Source organism: Eretmochelys imbricata, chromosome 23, assembly GCF_965152235.1.
Source record: "Eretmochelys imbricata isolate rEreImb1 chromosome 23, rEreImb1.hap1, whole genome shotgun sequence".
Lineage (NCBI taxonomy): Eukaryota > Metazoa > Chordata > Testudines > Cheloniidae > Eretmochelys > Eretmochelys imbricata.
The window spans coordinates 5,812,734-5,828,060 of NC_135594.1; the positions used below are offsets into that span (position 1 = coordinate 5,812,734).

At 64.4% G+C, this 15,327-nt stretch overlaps 2 protein-coding genes across 2 annotated transcripts; both read right to left on the reverse strand.

The window, feature by feature from the left end:
* Nucleotides 1–4,192: 4,192 nt before the first annotated feature.
* On the reverse strand, nucleotides 4,193–8,523 carry IRF2BP1 (interferon regulatory factor 2 binding protein 1). Its single transcript, XM_077840353.1, is given in 2 exon segments — nucleotides 4,193–7,613; nucleotides 7,616–8,523. Coding segments are annotated over 2 exon segments (1,803 nt in total). The 5' UTR covers nucleotides 8,438–8,523; the 3' UTR covers nucleotides 4,193–6,632.
* A 3,924-nt stretch (nucleotides 8,524–12,447) lies between these two features.
* MYPOP (Myb related transcription factor, partner of profilin) lies at nucleotides 12,448–14,956 on the reverse strand. The gene is made up of 2 exons (XM_077840717.1): nucleotides 14,524–14,956; nucleotides 12,448–13,127 (listed from the first exon to the last, which is right to left on the reverse strand). Exons 1-2 carry the CDS (start codon nucleotides 14,954–14,956, stop codon nucleotides 12,448–12,450), a joined length of 1,113 nt encoding a protein of 370 aa, XP_077696843.1.
* Between the last annotated feature and the right edge of the window lie 371 nt (nucleotides 14,957–15,327).

A 15,327-nucleotide genomic window follows, 5' to 3' on the forward strand; every position in this document is an offset into this window, starting at 1 on the left:
CTTATCGCATAGTCCCTGCCCGGCCTGGCCCCTGGCGCTCCGTGGGCCCCGCCCCACTGCGGCAGGGGCCGGCACTATGGGGCACTGGGCAGCCCTGGCTGAGGCACAGCCCAAGGCATGGGGGGAGCTGTCACCACCAGCACAGGGCCCTAGAGCCGCACTGGGGCCAGCCCTAGCTGCCAGGCGAGGGAAGTGGCAGAGGGTGGGGAGTCTCTTTCCCTCACCCCATGGACAGGCTGGGGTGGCCAGCAGCAGACACAGCCACACCCCAAACAGTCCTGCCGTCCGGGCCTCTGCAGCTGCAGCCCCGGGACGTGTGGGACAGTGCAGGGCCGGTGCCAGGCCCACAGCCCCATGCCAGTCGGGCTCGAAGGGCCGCGGGACTCCCTGGCAGCGCAGCTGGGAGCTAGGGTCGCCAACCCTTCCGGTTTGGCCAGGAGTCTCCCGGAATCGGGCTCCATCTCCTGGAGGCTACTGAAGCCAATCTGGGAGATTTTAGGCCACTAAAAGTCCGGTGGTGCAGCGGGGCTAAGAAGTCACCTACTCCAGGACAGGCCCAGCAAAGAAAGTAACAGAACGCCACTAGCCGTAACCTTCAGCCCCCAACTAAAACCCCTCCAACGCATCATCAAGGGTCTACACCCTATCCTGAAGGACGATCCCTCACTCTCACAGACCTTGGGAGACAGGCCAGTCCTCACAGACAGCCCCCCAATCTGAAGCAAATACTCACCAACAACCACACACCACACAACAGCAACACTAACCAATCCCTGCAACTAACCCCGGTGCCAACTCTGTCCGCATGTCTATTCAGGGGACACCATCATAGGACCTAACCACATCAGCCACGCCATCAGGAGCTCGTTCGCCTGCACATCTACCAATGTGATATCTGCCATCATGTGCCAGCAATGCCCCTCTGCCATGTACATTGGCCAAACCGGACAGTCTCTACGCAAAAGAATAAATGGACACAAATCAGACATCAAGAATTGTAACATTCAAAAACCAGTCGGAGAACACTTCAAGCTCCCTGGACATTCAATAACAGACTTAAAAGTGGCAATTCTTCAAGAAAAAACCTTCAAAAACAGACTCCAAAGAGAGCTGTAGCTCACGAAAGCTCATGCTCAAATAAATTGGTTAGTCTCTAAGGTGCCACAAGTCCTCCTTTTCTTTTTGCGAATACAGACTAACACGGCTGTTACTCTGAAACCTGCAGAACTGGAATTAATTTGCAAACTGGACACCATCAAATTAGGCCTGAATAAAGACTGGAAGTGGCTGGGTCACTACAAAGAGTAATTTTCCCTCTGTTGATATTCACCCCTTCTTGTCAACTGTTGGAAATGGGCCACATCCACCCTAATTGAATTGGCCTTGTTAGCACTGACCCCTCCACTCGGTAAGGCAACTCCCATCTTTTCATGTGTTGTGTATTTATACCTGCTGACTGTATTTTCCACTCTGTGCATCTGATGAAGTGGGTTTTAGCCCACAAAAGCTTATGCCCAAATAAATTTGTTAGTCTCTAAGGTGCCACAAGGACGCCTCGTTGTTAGGGCTAAGACAGGCTCCCTTCCTGCCCTGGCCCCGCGTGGCTCCCAAAAGCGGCCAACATGTCTGGCAGCAACTCCTAGGAGGCACAGCCAGGGGGTCTCCACAGCGCGTGCTGCCCCTGCCCCGAGAGCCAACTCTGCAGCTCCCATTGGCCAGGAATAGGGAACCACAGCCAATGGGAGCTGCAGGGGCGGTGCCTGCAGGCGGGGCAATGTGCAGAGCCTCCTGGCCACCCCTGAGTCTAGGAGCTGCTACCGGACATGCTGGCCACTTCCGGGAACTGCCTGAGGAAAGTGCTGTCAGGCCGGATCCCGCACCTCCCTGCCCGAGCCCCCGCCCTCATCCAAACTCCTTCCCAGAACCCACATCATGAACACCCTCCCACATCCCGAACACCCTCCCGCATCCCAACCCCCTGCCCCAGGCTCAGCCCAGAGCCCCCTCCACCTCCCAAACTCCCTCCAAGAGCCCACACCCCCTCCTCCATCCCAACGACCTGCCCCAGCCCTGAACCCCCCTTGCACCCCAACGACCTGCCCCAGCCCACTCCCACACCCAAACTCCCTCCCAGAGCCCACACCCCATCTCTGAGCCCCCTCCTGCACCCAAACTCCCTCCCAGAGCCCAAACCCTGAACCCCTTCCTGCACCGCAACCCCTTGCCCCAGGCTCATCCCAAAATCCCCTCCCCCACCCAAACTCCCTCCCAAAACCTGCACCCCCTCCTGCACCCCAACCCCCGGCCCCAGCCCCCTCCCACACCTTGCACCCCCTCCTACACCCCAACCCCCCTGCCCCAGCCTGCAGTCCCCTCCCACACCCCAAATCCCTGGCCCTAGGCTCAGCCTGGAACCCCCTCCCACACGCCGAACCCCTCGGCCCCATGCCCCAAGCCCAACCCACTCCTGCACCCCAACTCCCTGCCCCAGCCCAGTGAAAGTGAGTGAGGGCGGGGAAGAGTGAGCAACAGAGGAATGGGGGGGTGGAGTGAGCAGAGGCGGGGCCTTGGGGAAGGGGCAGGGCAGTGGGAGGGGCAAGGGTGTTTGGGTTTGTGCAATTAGACAGTTGGCAACCCTACTCAGAGGCCTCTCCCACCTCCGGCTCACCTCCTCGTCACCCCACAAGGAAATGCTCCGGATCAGAGCCTCGGGCCCATCCAGCCCCGTATCCACCCCCCGCCCCCCAGATCAGAGCCATCAGCCCATCTAGCCCCGTATCCACCCCCCAGATCAGAGCCACAGGCCCATCCAGCCCTGTATTCAGCCCACGGATCAAAGCCAGGACCCATCTAGCCCCAGATCCACCCCCCAGATCAGAGCCATGGGCCTGTCCAGTCCTCAGTGCAGGGCCCCTGCAGCCCCATACAAGGCAGGAGACAGGTTGTTCTTGGCCAGACCCCAGCTGTTGCTGACACCTGGAGGTACATGAGACTTGCTCCCCCTGCTGGCTGACTGGGTCACTGCAATGGGCCCTTGCACCCTGCCCAGGCCAGCACCCAGGGACTGAGCCAACCCAGGGGTCTGAGAAATGGGGGGGGGGGGTCATGCTCAGTGTCCTGCAGATAGAGCCCCTGGGCAGGGACTGGCTGGGACAGGGAATGGTGCATGGGGCCTTTCCCCTCTAGGGGGCACTGGCTCCCATCCAGCCCCAGGGTGGGGCACTGGCTGGCTCAGGAGGGATGCACCCCCCTCACCGGCACTAGCCAGGTCCCTCCTTGGCAGCCCCAGCAGAGCAGCTGAGGACTGAACAGGCCCCGGGTCCCGAGCCCCCCTTGTGGCTGTGGGGGTCCCTCCCAGGCAGGGGCAGCGAGTGGGAACCCGGGGGTAGTCGGGCCACAGGGCTGTCTCGCTGGCACCATCTGTGGGACTGATTCCTGGCATCAAACGTTACCAGATTTCCTAGCCCTGGGCCCCAGAGGGATTGGAGTAGATGAGGGGCAGGCCCCATGCACTGTCCCAGTACCGGGAGAGGCCAAGGCTGCCCTGGGATTCTAGGATCTCCACGCTCAGAACAGCCCCCGGGTCAGATGGGCCCACGAGACCCGGAGGGCAGAAGGGACTTGCCCAGCTCAGAGCAGGTCAGTGGCGGAGTCGGGAAAGGAACCCAGGAGTCCTGACTGCCAGCCCTGCGCACTAACCCTTGAGTCTACCCTGCTCCCTGAGGCACAGCGCCCCCTAGCGTTGTACCAGAGGATTGGGGCTGGCACTGAGAGCCAGAGGAGAGCACCCCCTGCTGCGCTCCCATGCTGCTCCCTGCAGCACCTGGAATTTCCCCCTCGAGGGACTCCCATGCAAACACTGCCCAGCCCCCCCCCGCTTAGCTCCTTAAAACTGAACACATCCCAGGTACAAGGTAGGGGTGTTCCCAGCATCTGCTTCATCCCCCCCGATCCTGTTACTGCCCTGGCAACTGCCCTCCTCCCCCCCAAGGAAAGCCCCCCCCCCCCGTTGCCTCCCCCAAGAACCAGCCAATCTGCTCTTTAAACAAAAACAAACAGAAGAATCAGTTTATTGACAAAAAACAAAGAGAATCACAAGCTGATTTGATTCCCCCCCCCAACCCCCAGAGGTGCCTGAAGCTGGGAGCATCCCCTCACCAGACACCCCCATGTCCTACACTCCCCCCTCCCAACACCTGCTCCCCCATTGCACCCATAGGAGCCTCCCTGGCCCATCCCGCTGGGTCCAGGCATGGCAGGGAGACCCAGTGGGACCCCCCACACAAGAATCTCCCCCCAAATAACCTCCCAGCCAAGGCACAGCCCCATGGGGCCCCCAAGCCAGGCGTGGCAGGGGAGCAGTTAAAAGAGAGGGAATCTTGTATTCCCCTGCCCCAGACCCTTTTTACCTTTGGCCCACCCACACCACGAGGTGCCCCCAGCACACAGCCCCTCAGATGTGGCCCCATTTCTGTGTGTGTCTGCTCAGCATTTTGGTATTAAGATTCCCCTGCCCCAGGGAGCACGGGGTGCGTGTGTTGGGGGGAGGGGGCGGGGAGGTCAGTCCCCCACGGAAACCGGGGTCTAGGCACTTTTCTCTCCCACCCCCTTATTCCGAGCTCCCTGGGGTGTCCAGGCCATCTCAGGTCGCTGTGCTGCCCACCAAGGAACGCTTGTTGCCTACGATGGAAATCCAGTGGTGGGGGTGGGGACCGGAAATCAGCGAGGACCCCTTAAAGGGGCCGCTGGCTGAGCTGGGGGGAGGGGTCACCCACAGAACTGCTCCTCTTCCTTTTCCCCACTGCTTATGAATTTTGTCCTTGGAGACACGGGATGCCGGTTTGTTATTGTAGGGTTGCACAAGGATCTTTGTTGTCATGGGGATTCAGGAGTGCCCCTGGGTTGTTACTGGGGGGCTCTGAAAGAGGAGCACTGACAAAGGGGGACATCGCAGCCCTAGGCTGGCTGAGCAGTTACAGGGCCAGCCTCCCCACTTGACAGAAGGAAACTGAGGCCCAGAGAGGTGAAGTATCTAGCCCACAGCTGCACAGCAAACCTGTAGCAAAGCCTTGGATAGAACCCAGGCGTCCTGGCTCCCAGCCCTCTGCTCTAACCACTAGACCCCACTCCCCTCCCCAAGCTGGGGACAGAATCCAGGAATCTTGGCTGTCATCCCCTTGTCTCCTTCCCAGACAGCCTGGATCCTACAATCATCAACAACAACAAAGGTAGGCCCTATTGTAAATCAACCCCATCTCCTCTCAAAACTGTTTCTCTGGCCAAGGAAGCTGGGGTTCCCCCATTCAAACAACAGGAACCTCAAATCTCTCCAGGGCAGTGTCTTCCCAGCTTTAGCCCCATATAGGGAATTGAACCCAGGAGTCCTGACTCCCGCTCGTAAGGATTAGTGGGGAATGGCTGTGCACTAGCACCTGAATATGGGGGGGTGGGGGGGTTAGTTCTCGCTGCGGGCTCAGCTGTAACTCTGTGCGCTACTGAGGGCTCACGTGACATTAGTCTGGTGGGTCTCGTTCGCTCCCATCCACACTATTCAGCCAAGCAACCTCTGCTCGTGGCTCCCAGTCAGGCTGCGGGTCGGGCTCAAGGGGCATCAGCCAAGCCAGGGGGGGAGCCCAGGGCTGGCCTAGCAGGGGGATGCAGGTCAGGAGTGAGGGTCACCGGCAGAGCTGGGGGGAGCCCAGGGCTGTGCTAGCAGGGGGCTGCAAGTCAGGAGTGAGCAGACTGGCACAGGTAGTTGGGTGGCAAGGAGGCACAGCTGGTCACCCTTCACCTCACAGGGTCCCTGTGCTGCTCTCCCCGGGGGAAGGGGGGCTCCCTTATGGGCCCGGCTGGGGAACCCACAAGAGGGGCGGGGGGGGGGGGGAAGAGTTCCCCAAACCTTGGAACCCAGAATGCCAGGAGCTGAGCTGCTAAATAAGGTGCCCAGAGTCTGGCCCCAAGGCCCGGACTGCCCCCCTGGCTAGGAGAGCGAGCAAGGGACATGGGGATATGGGGCCATTCCCCTCTAGGGGGTACCAGCTGCGATCCGGACCCAGGACCGTGACAGGCAAAGCTCACATCCCTCTCCCCCCTCCTCGCATGGAGCGAGTTTGTGGGTTCTCAGCTGCTTCCATCGACTGGCAGGAGCCGCAGCCCCAGTGAGCCACGGAGATTGACACATGGCACCCTCACCCCAGGGGTGACCCCTTGCCAGGCCTGAGACACATTAGCAGACAGGCAGGGAGTCCCTGCCACAGTTGCATGCCCTCTGGGGCGGAAAAGAGAGATTCCATCTCCAGGGTGGCCCAAAACGGGCTCTGGGCCTTGCTCTGTCCCTTACCACTCCCACCCTCAAACCCCTTATGCTGCTATGTAGCAAACCCTCCCATCTCCCCCCAAACACACACGCAATCCCCCCCCCCCCAGTCGGTTATGTAGATATGACCTCATATATAAGAGTACTATGGAAATATTAAAAAATAGATTATACACAGGGCCCCAGACTGGGAAAGGTTAAAAAGGGCAATAAGTTAATTGTAGCGCCAGTTATTCCTGAGGCCTCTTGCTGCCAGGGGGCCCCCAGATCACAGGCGAGGGGGGATCCCCCACGATCCCCCCTCCCGGCTCTCGGTTCACGGATCACGCTCCTTTTTGACTCGCACGTCTCCGGCCAAGATGGTGGCGATTTCTCCCTGCATGAAGGCCCAGGGCACGTTGGAGCCGGCCAGGGGGCACTTCTCCCCGCTGGGGCAATAGACCTCGCCGGCCGCCCCCTGGGCTTTGATGAAATCGCGGGAGCAAGGGAAGCAGAACTTGTGACAGGGCACCGACGGGCACTGCACAAAGTGGGTGTCTTCCAGCCGCTCGTGGCAGATGGTGCAGCACAGGGGGGCGCTGCTGGGGCCGCCCGAGGAATCGGGGGCGCTCTGGGCGCCAGCCGAGTCGGTGCCGCCGGCCGAGTGGGCCCCGGAGGAAGAGGAGGACGAGGAAGGCGCCTGCCCAGGTTCGCCATTGCGGGGGACCAGCCGGTGCTGGGTCGAGGCAGCGGGCGAGGCAGGGCTGGCGCTGTTTTGCCGGGCCGTGGTGGAGTGGACGGGGTTGGCGTCCTTCGGCGACTGCCCGGCTCCCAGGGCGTCGGCGACGTTCTTCAGCGCGGTGATGGGCGAGGGGTCGTTGCGCAGGGCGCCCTCGGGCCCGGGGGCCTGGCCGGCGGGCGTGGCAAGGTGGGCCATGCCCGGCGAGTAGATCCCGGCCGAGCCTTGGGGAAGCCAGTTCTGCCTCTGCTGTTGCTCCTCGCCCGTCAGCTTGCCCGCCGCGCCCCCCTCGCCCTCCGGCTCCGGGGAGGCTTTGCGGCGCCGCATGACGGCCCGGGGCGGCATGGCCCGCACCAGGGCGCTGGGCAGCATGGCGCAGCTGCTGTCTAGGAACTGCTGGGGCAGGGCCTCGGGGGCCGGGGGGTCGCGGAAGAACCGGACGCCCTCGGTGAAGAGCTCCCCCAGCAGGTGCCAGTCCCCGGTGCCGTGGCGCTTCTCGTACTCCAGGTACTTGTAGCCGGAGGAGATCACCTTGCCGGGGTCCTTGAGGCAGTCGTGAAACATCTGCTTGGCCAAGGCGCCAAGGCGAGGACACCGGCGTAGACGCTGCCCGAGCCGCATGGGTACTCGACGAAGAGCTTCAGCTCGAACTCGTAGCCGGGCCGGGGGGCGGCGTCGAAGGCGAAGATACGCCCCACCAGCGCGTGGTCCTTCTTGAAACGCACGTTGAAGGGGGCGCAGGCCGAGAGGGCCAGCAGCTGCTCCCGCACCGCCTTGGGCTTGCCGTGCCACTCCTCCGCCCGGCCCCGCAGGGCCTCGCTCAGCTCGGCCAGGCACTCCACATTGCGCTGCTTCTCGTATTCGCCGTAGGGCCCCCGCGCCTTGCCCAGCTCCCCCAGGAGGGGCGAGGAGGCGGCCAAGCCCAAGCCGGGCCCCCGGGCCCCCAGCCCCGACACGGCGGCCAGCAAGCCCTGCGGCGCCCCCATCAGCCCCAAGCTGGGCGGCACGGGGCCGATCAGCGCCCGCCGGGCGGTGGGGCTCTGCCGGCTGCCTTCGGGCCCCCCGTCCTCCGCCCGGGCCAGGCCGTTGGGCAGCCGGGGGCTGAGGGTGTAGTCGCCGGGCCCCCGGGCCCGCTCGTAGCGCTCCAGCCCGGCCCTGTCCAGGGGCCCTCCGTCCTTGGCATGCTTGACGGCCTGGGGCCCCGGCGAGCGGGCGTCCTGCATGGCGTGGCTGCGCTTGAGCTGCCGCGCCGTCTCGATGAGGAACTCGATGCGATCGGCCCCTTCGAAGTTCACGCAGCCCCGGCACACGGCCTCGCTGAAATCCCAGATCATGGCCCACGGCATCTTGGGCAGGTCGCACAAGTAACACCACTGCCGGCGGGACGCCTGCACCGCGGCCATGATGGTGCCGCCGCCGCCGCCCCCTCGCGCCTTGCGCGCCCCGCGCAGGGCCCCGCGCAGCCTAGGAGCGGCCCGGTCCGCGCTCCGCCGCCCGCTGCGGCTGCTGCCCTGCTCATGGAGAAACTTACATAACTCCGCCGCGGCGCCTGCTGGGACATGTAGTCCCGCCCGCCGGGGCCGTCTTAAAGGGGCACATGCCTGGCTGGGACCCCTCCCCCGCCTTGGCCTGGGGTCGTCAGCCGGACCCCTCCCCCCGCCTGCGGGAGTACGGGCCATTCGTGAGAGCCCATCCAGGGTGATTAAGGATGTTGTTAATGAATGGTTTGGTGCAGTTTCCTCTCCCCGGCTTGTTATACTAAGGGGGGAAACTGAGGCCTGGCGCAGCAAAGGGATTTGACCAGGGTCACCCAGTGAGTCAGTGGCAGAGCCGGGGCCTAGCTCCCGTTCCCCTTCCAAAGTCAGGAATAGAACCCAGGTGTCCTGGCTCCCAGCCCCGCCCCACAACCACTAGACCCCACACCTCCTCCAGAGCCAGAGATAGAACCCAGGCACCCTGGCTCCCAGCCCCCATCCCACATCGCACTGAGGCTGGCCCCACCAGATCGCACAGTGATAGCAGCAACCCAGGGGCTCTCCACTTCATTCCCAGCTGGTTTGACCCCCGCCCCACAGCTGAGGGGCTGGAGTCATCCCCCCCGGAGGCTCTGGATGGGGAGAGTGCCCCCTATGGAGCGCCCTCTGCCCCAATGGTTTGCCCCAGCAGGGGGCAGGGAGGAGGCCATGCAGTAAATGAGAGGGGGACGAGGGGTGGTCGACCGGCGCCTTCCAAGGAGTGGGGGTGGGGCGGGATAGAGGCCTGAATGCAGCCACCTCTGGGGTGGGACCCAGCGAACCGCGTGGCACCAAACACACAGACCCTCCCTCTTCCTTGCCTGGGGGGCTCAGAGTCACCCCTGCCCCAAGCACTGGCCCCTCGCACCCAGCGCCTGCCGTCCGTCCGTCCATCCTTCCTTTCACACTCATCCATCCTTCTTTCTACCTTCCCTCTCTCTCTCTCTCTCTCTCCTCCCATCCCCCCTTCAGGACGGGTTTGGCCCCGGCGGGGCGCGGCCCTCGCTCCCTCTCGCCCTGACTGGGGAAGCTGGCAGGGCTCCAGCCCCGGAAGGGTTAATAGCTCCGTCCTGCCACTGGGGGGGGGGGGGGTGCGAGAGAGCCTACGATTCCCAGAATGCCCCGCGGCCCCCCCGACCCCCAGGTGGCCGAGCGGCGCCCCGCGGACCCGGCCCAGTCTGGGGGAAACGGGGGTTGGGGAAGGATCCATCCGCGTGTGACCCCCCTCCCCACCCGGTCGGCCCCCAAGGGGGGACCGGCCCGCCCGCTGCAACCGCAGCCCCCGACCCTGGGAGGGGCTGGAGGCCAGATACCCCGGTGAGGGGCGTGCTGGGGCTGGGAATGGCATGTGTGTGGGGCAGTGGAGAGAGGGGTGCAGAAAGGGGGTGGGGTGGGGTCTGGATAGATGTGGGAGTGTGGGGATGGATGGACAAAGGGGTGGGGGTGGAGGAATGGTTAGAGGGGTGTTGGAGGGTGGAGGGGCGGGGTAGGGGTATGGGGGGGAGCGAGGAGTGGGGGAGGGAGAGAGCAGAGAGGGATGAATGTGGGGGGGTGGATAGAGGGGTGTCTCTAGGGGGGATGGAGGATGGAGTGTGGGGGGAGGGAGGGACAGAGGGATTGGGCAGCGGTGTGGAGGGAGGGGTGGCGGGATGGAGGGGTGTCTGTAGGGGGGGATGGAGGGAGAGGTGGGGGGGGAGGGATGGAGGGGTGTCTGTAGGGGGGATGGAGGGAGAGGTGTGGGGGGAGGGATGGAGGGGTGTTGTAGGGATAGATGGAGGGAGGGACGGAGGGGTGGCGGGATGGAGGGGTGTCTGTAGGGGGGGATGGAGGGAGAGGTGTGCAGGCAGGGATAGAGGGGTGTCGTAGGGATAGATGGAGGGAGGGACAGAGGGGTTGGGCAGGGGTGTGGAGGGAGGGATGGAGGGGTGTCTGTAGGGGGGATGGAGGGAGAGGTGTGAGGGGAGGGATAGAGGGGTGTTGTAAGGATAGATGGAGGGTGGGACAGAGGGGTTGGGCAGGGGTGTGGAGGGAGGAGTGGCGGGATGGAGGGGTGTCTGTAGGGGGGATAGAGGGAGAGGTGTGGGGGGAGAGATAGAGGGGTGTTGTAGGGATAGATGGAGGGAGGGACGGAGGGGTGGCAGGATGGAGGGGTGTCTGTAGGGGGGATGGAGGGAGAGGTGTGGGGGGAGGGATAGAGGGGTGCTGTAGGGATAGATGGAGGGCAGGACAGGGGTTGGGCAGGGGTGTGGAGGGAGGAGTGGCGGGATGGAGGGGTGTCTGTAGGGGGGATAGAGGGAGAGGTGTGGGGGGAGAGATAGAGGGGTGTTGTAGGGATAGATGGAGGGAGGGACGGAGGGGTGGCAGGATGGAGGGGTGTCTGTAGGGGGGATGGAGGGAGAGGTGTGGGGGGAGAGATAGAGGAGTGTTGTAGGGATAGATGGAGGGAGGGACGGAGGGGTGGCAGGATGGAGGGGTGTCTGTAGGGGGGGTGGAGGGAGAGGTGTGGGGGGAGGGATAGAGGGGTGCTGTAGGGATAGATGGAGGGCAGGACAGGGGTTGGGCAGGGGTGTGGAGGGAGGGATGGCGGGATGGAGGGGTGTCTGTAGGGGGGATGGAGGGAGAGGTGTGGGGGGAGGGATAGAGGGGTGCTGTAGGGATAGATGGAGGGCGGGACAGAGGGGTTGGGCAGGGGTGTGGAGGGAGGGGTGGCGGGATGGAGGGGTGTCTGGTGAGATCAGTGGGTACCCATGGCAATACACCAATAGCCCCCCCGGCAGTTCCCCCTCCCCCGAAGACGCCCCACAGGTTGCAGGGTTCAGTATGAAAATAGTTTATTGCGTGTCCCGGGGGGCGGGGGGGTGTCTGGACCAAGGGGTGCAAATGGGCACCCCCGAGCGAGGCCTTCCCAGGCAGGGGCCCTGGGGTGTCTGCCACTATCCCTCCTTCGGGTGACCTCTAGGGGATGTGACGCAGGAAGGACAGACTAGACCTGACACCCCACCCCCTCCGGTCATGTGGGCTGAAATCCATCCCCCCCCACACAGACACTTGGGCCGTTAACCCCTTGCTCCCCGGCGCCTTGCTAACAGGCGTATAAAAGCCCCCCACCCCTGTGGTCTGTCGCTGGGGGGGGGGGACTGTGGGACCCCCAAGAGGGACCCCAAACCTTGGGCTGGACGCTGAATCTGAACCCAGACCTGGAATCTGAAGCCTGGACACGGATCCCGACCTTGGGGCATGGGGCGGGGTTGTGTTGTCGGATCCCTCCAGGGGAGCACCAAGACAGACACAGAAGTGAAAGGGGAACCCAGAGGAAGGCAACAATTGCCTCTCCGTGCCCTGGGGCTCAGTCCTGGCCTGTGGGGTTGGGGATCTCACCTGACTCCTGGACAGTGTTTATCCATGTTATAAACCTGCCCCTGCCTGGACACAATTTAGTGGCATTGGCCAGTTACAGGAGTAGCAGATGGACTGTGGGTCGGGGGTGGGGGGAGCCCAGGGCTGGGCTGGCAGGGGGCTGTGGGTCTGGAGTGAAGGGCCCTGGCAGAGCTGGGGGGAGCCTGTGGGTTGGGATTGAGGGTCACCGGCAGAGCTGGGCAGAGGGTGTGGCAGTCTCCGATTTCCATCTGCAGACACATTCAGCCCTTTTGCCAGGGCTTTGCTGACCACTCAGCTCATCCACTGTAGCAAAGCCCCGGGGGGGAGGGGGAATCGCTCTCTGTTAGAGCAGACGGGGCGTCCTCTGCACCATGGGGTATGTGGGATGATCGGATTGCGGGGGGGCTGCAGGAGAACTTCCCTTCAAGTGACTGAACTCTCGCTGTCCCGTGGCTGGTGCCCTGCACCCGCCTACTTTGGGGGGCAGGATCCGCCATGGGGGATCCCCAAGCTCTGGGGAGTCACAGATTCTTCCAGCGCCCCCTACGCTTCCGAGCGGGGATCCCCTTCCTTCGCTTCAGTGGCGGGGAGCTGCAGCAGGAGGGGGCCTCGGCGGGGAGGCCCCCTTGAGATTGTCCCGCATTCTCCGCTGGCTCAGAGGACATTTCCACCTTGGTGGTGAAGGTCTCGGCGGGGAGTGGGCTCTTGGTGGGGGGTGCTGGCAGTGGGGAGCCGACGGGCGCCTGCTGGTGGAAGAGGCCCCCGCGAGGGGCGCCCAGGCCAGGTCCCTGGGCCGGGAGGAGGGGCAGGAGGGCGGCTACCACGTTGGTGAGACGGTCCAGGCTGTGGTGCATGGTGTAGGTCAGGTCGCGGATGGCCTCGGCCGTCTCCCGCTGGGCAGCCAGGAGATCCAGCGAGGGCTCTGGGGGTGGCTCAGAGTGCGGACGCCGGCGCCGGGGGGGTGGGGAGCCCAGGGGCCGCTCCCTGCCCAGCTGCTCCGTGGGCGAGTGTCCCGGGTGGGGCCGGCAGCCCAGCCCGGCTGGCGAGGGTGCCAGCCGCACAATCTGAAGGGAGGGCTCCACCGAGGGGGGCGCCGGCGAGTCGCGCTCCTTTGGCCGCAGCAGGACCCCATCCAGGGCGCAGCACGGGGGCTGGACCGAGGGCTTGGGGCTGGAGGAGACCTTGCCCCCAGCCAGCGTCTCTGCAGAGAGAGAAGAGAGAGCGTCGGCTGTGGGCTCTGGACACAGGGCAGGTCGCTCCCCAAAGTGTGCGTCCCCCCAAAGGGTGGGATCTGTTCCCCAGAAGTGGTGGTGGCCGGGACTGTCCCCTCTGGTCTATTCCCCCCGGGGGGGGGGGCGCGCGGGGCGGAACCACCCCCCTCCCGTCCGTCCCCCAGAGGTTAGCCCTCCTGAAGTTGTCCTGGAGCTGGGGTTGCCTCCTGGTACCCCATCCTGCTTGGCTCCCAGAGGGGACGGGGGTCCTGTTGCCAGGACAAGCGGCCGCCTCAGCAGAGCTGAACTGCCCCCACCTCCTAATGCCCTGCACCCGCTGTGGCCTGGGCCCAGGACTCCTGGGTTCTGATCCCAGAGCGGGCAGCAGTGAGGAGTGGAGCTGTGAGGAGCAGGGCAGGTTGGTGGCACAGTCAGTACTAATTAACTAGCTGTGCCCCGAAGGACCCGCCCCACTGAGAGATGGCGTGAGTCCCACCAAGCTCGGCTCACCCAGGCAGAGCTCAGGGCGAAGCAGCCAGCCAACTGGGTCAGTCGAGGTTTCTGTCTTGCCCCAGTGTCATGCTAGGGGGCGCTGTGAGTGACTGTGTGTGCACCCCTGCTGGGCCCCACTCCACCCCCTCACACCGTAGGGGGGCTGGTGCTGGCTGCCAGGGGACAGAGCCCTGACCCCTGTCCCTGCAGCACAGCGCCCCCTAGTGTCCCAAAGGGGTCAGCACTGACTGAGGGGAGAGCATCCCCTGCTGGCCCCCACCCAACAGCCCTGTAGTGCAGCACCCGCTAGTGCCCCACAGGGGTCAGCACTAACCGAGGGGAGAGCCCTCCCTGCCGAGCCCCTGCCACGCTCCCTGTAGCACGGCACCCCCTAGTGCCCTACAGGGGTCAGCATTGACCAAGGGGAGGGCGCCCCCTGCTGAGCACGTGCCACGCTCCTTACAGCACAGCGCCCCCTACTGCCCCCACTGGGGTCAGCACAGACACTGAGCTGTGAGTGCCCCCCTACTGAGCCCCCACCCCTCTCCCTGCAGCACAGCACCACCTGGTGCTGCACTGGGACATTGGGGTCAGGACTGATGGCGAGGGGAGAGTGCCCCCTACTAAGCTCCCACCCCACAGCACCTGGGTTTCCCTTGGCACCAGACGGGCTCTCTCATCTCAGCTCTGACTCTACCCCACGGTGCTTAGCTTGGTAGCCCCGTGTGAGGCGACGCAGCTCCAAGTGCCCCCTCAAATTCCCCAATTACTGTCTGGTTCATGAGGGGGTATTACCAAGCCCCCCTAGATCTGGTGGTACCGCTGTCCCTGGCTGGGGGAGTCGGCCCTGCCCACCGGTGGGTGGCACGTTCCCATCCTGGGGCGGGCACTCACCAGAGCCATGGTGGTATCTGTGGGCGAAGGCTGCGGGGTGCTGCTCCGCCCCACCGGGCCCCATCACCACGCCGGGCCCCAGGATGGTGAAGATGGTTTCCTCCTCCGCCGAGAAGGTCTCCTCGCTGGCAGCTGCTCCCCCAGCGCCCTGGGTGGAATGGGGCACCCGCGCCAGCTTCTCCTTGGTGCGCCGCTTGAAGTCATTCCAGCGCTTCTGCACCTCCTGGCCCGTCCGCTTCCAGCTGGTGATGGTGTTGATCTTGGCGGCGATGCCCTCCCAGACCCGCCGGCGCTCGGCGACCGTCACCTGCCGGCTCTGGGCACCGTACAGCTTGGCGTAGTGGGCGCGCACCTCCTGGATCAGGATCTGGTTCTCCTCGTAGGAGAAACGGGGCTTGCGCAGACGGGTGATCTCCTCGGCGTCCCCGGGCATGCCTGGTGCCCAGTGGGGAGGGGCGGCTGGGGGGGGGTCCCCAGAGGGCGTGGATACCCTGCACGGCGAGGCGGGCCCCACGGTGGTGCTAGAGGAAGGGGGCACGGTGCCAGGCAAGACAGTGCCCTGCAGATCTCAGAGACTCAGAGACTTTACGGCCAGAAGGGACCATCATGATCATCTAGTCTGACCTCCTCTCTGCTGCTCCCTTCCCTCCCCGGCATGAAGCCGAGCCCCCCGCTCTGCTGGGGAGGGGTGTCTGTGCCCTCCCACTCCGCAATGCGTGCCCCTGCCCACTCTGGCCCCTGCTGCAGCCTGGCGCCAGCCTCCCCTGTCCTTCCTCCGCCCGGCTGCCTCCGTCCCCTCCCATT

Excerpts from the sequence above, each read along its gene's own strand:
- MYPOP (XM_077840717.1), bottom strand. The coding sequence starts at position 14,956 with ATGCCCGGGGACGCCGAGGAGATCACCCGTCTGCGCAAGCCCCGTTTC. Across the intron at positions 13,128-14,523 it reads CAGATACCACCATGGCTCTG|AGACGCTGGCTGGGGGCAAG; the intron begins GTGAGTGCCCGC and ends CTCTCTCTGCAG.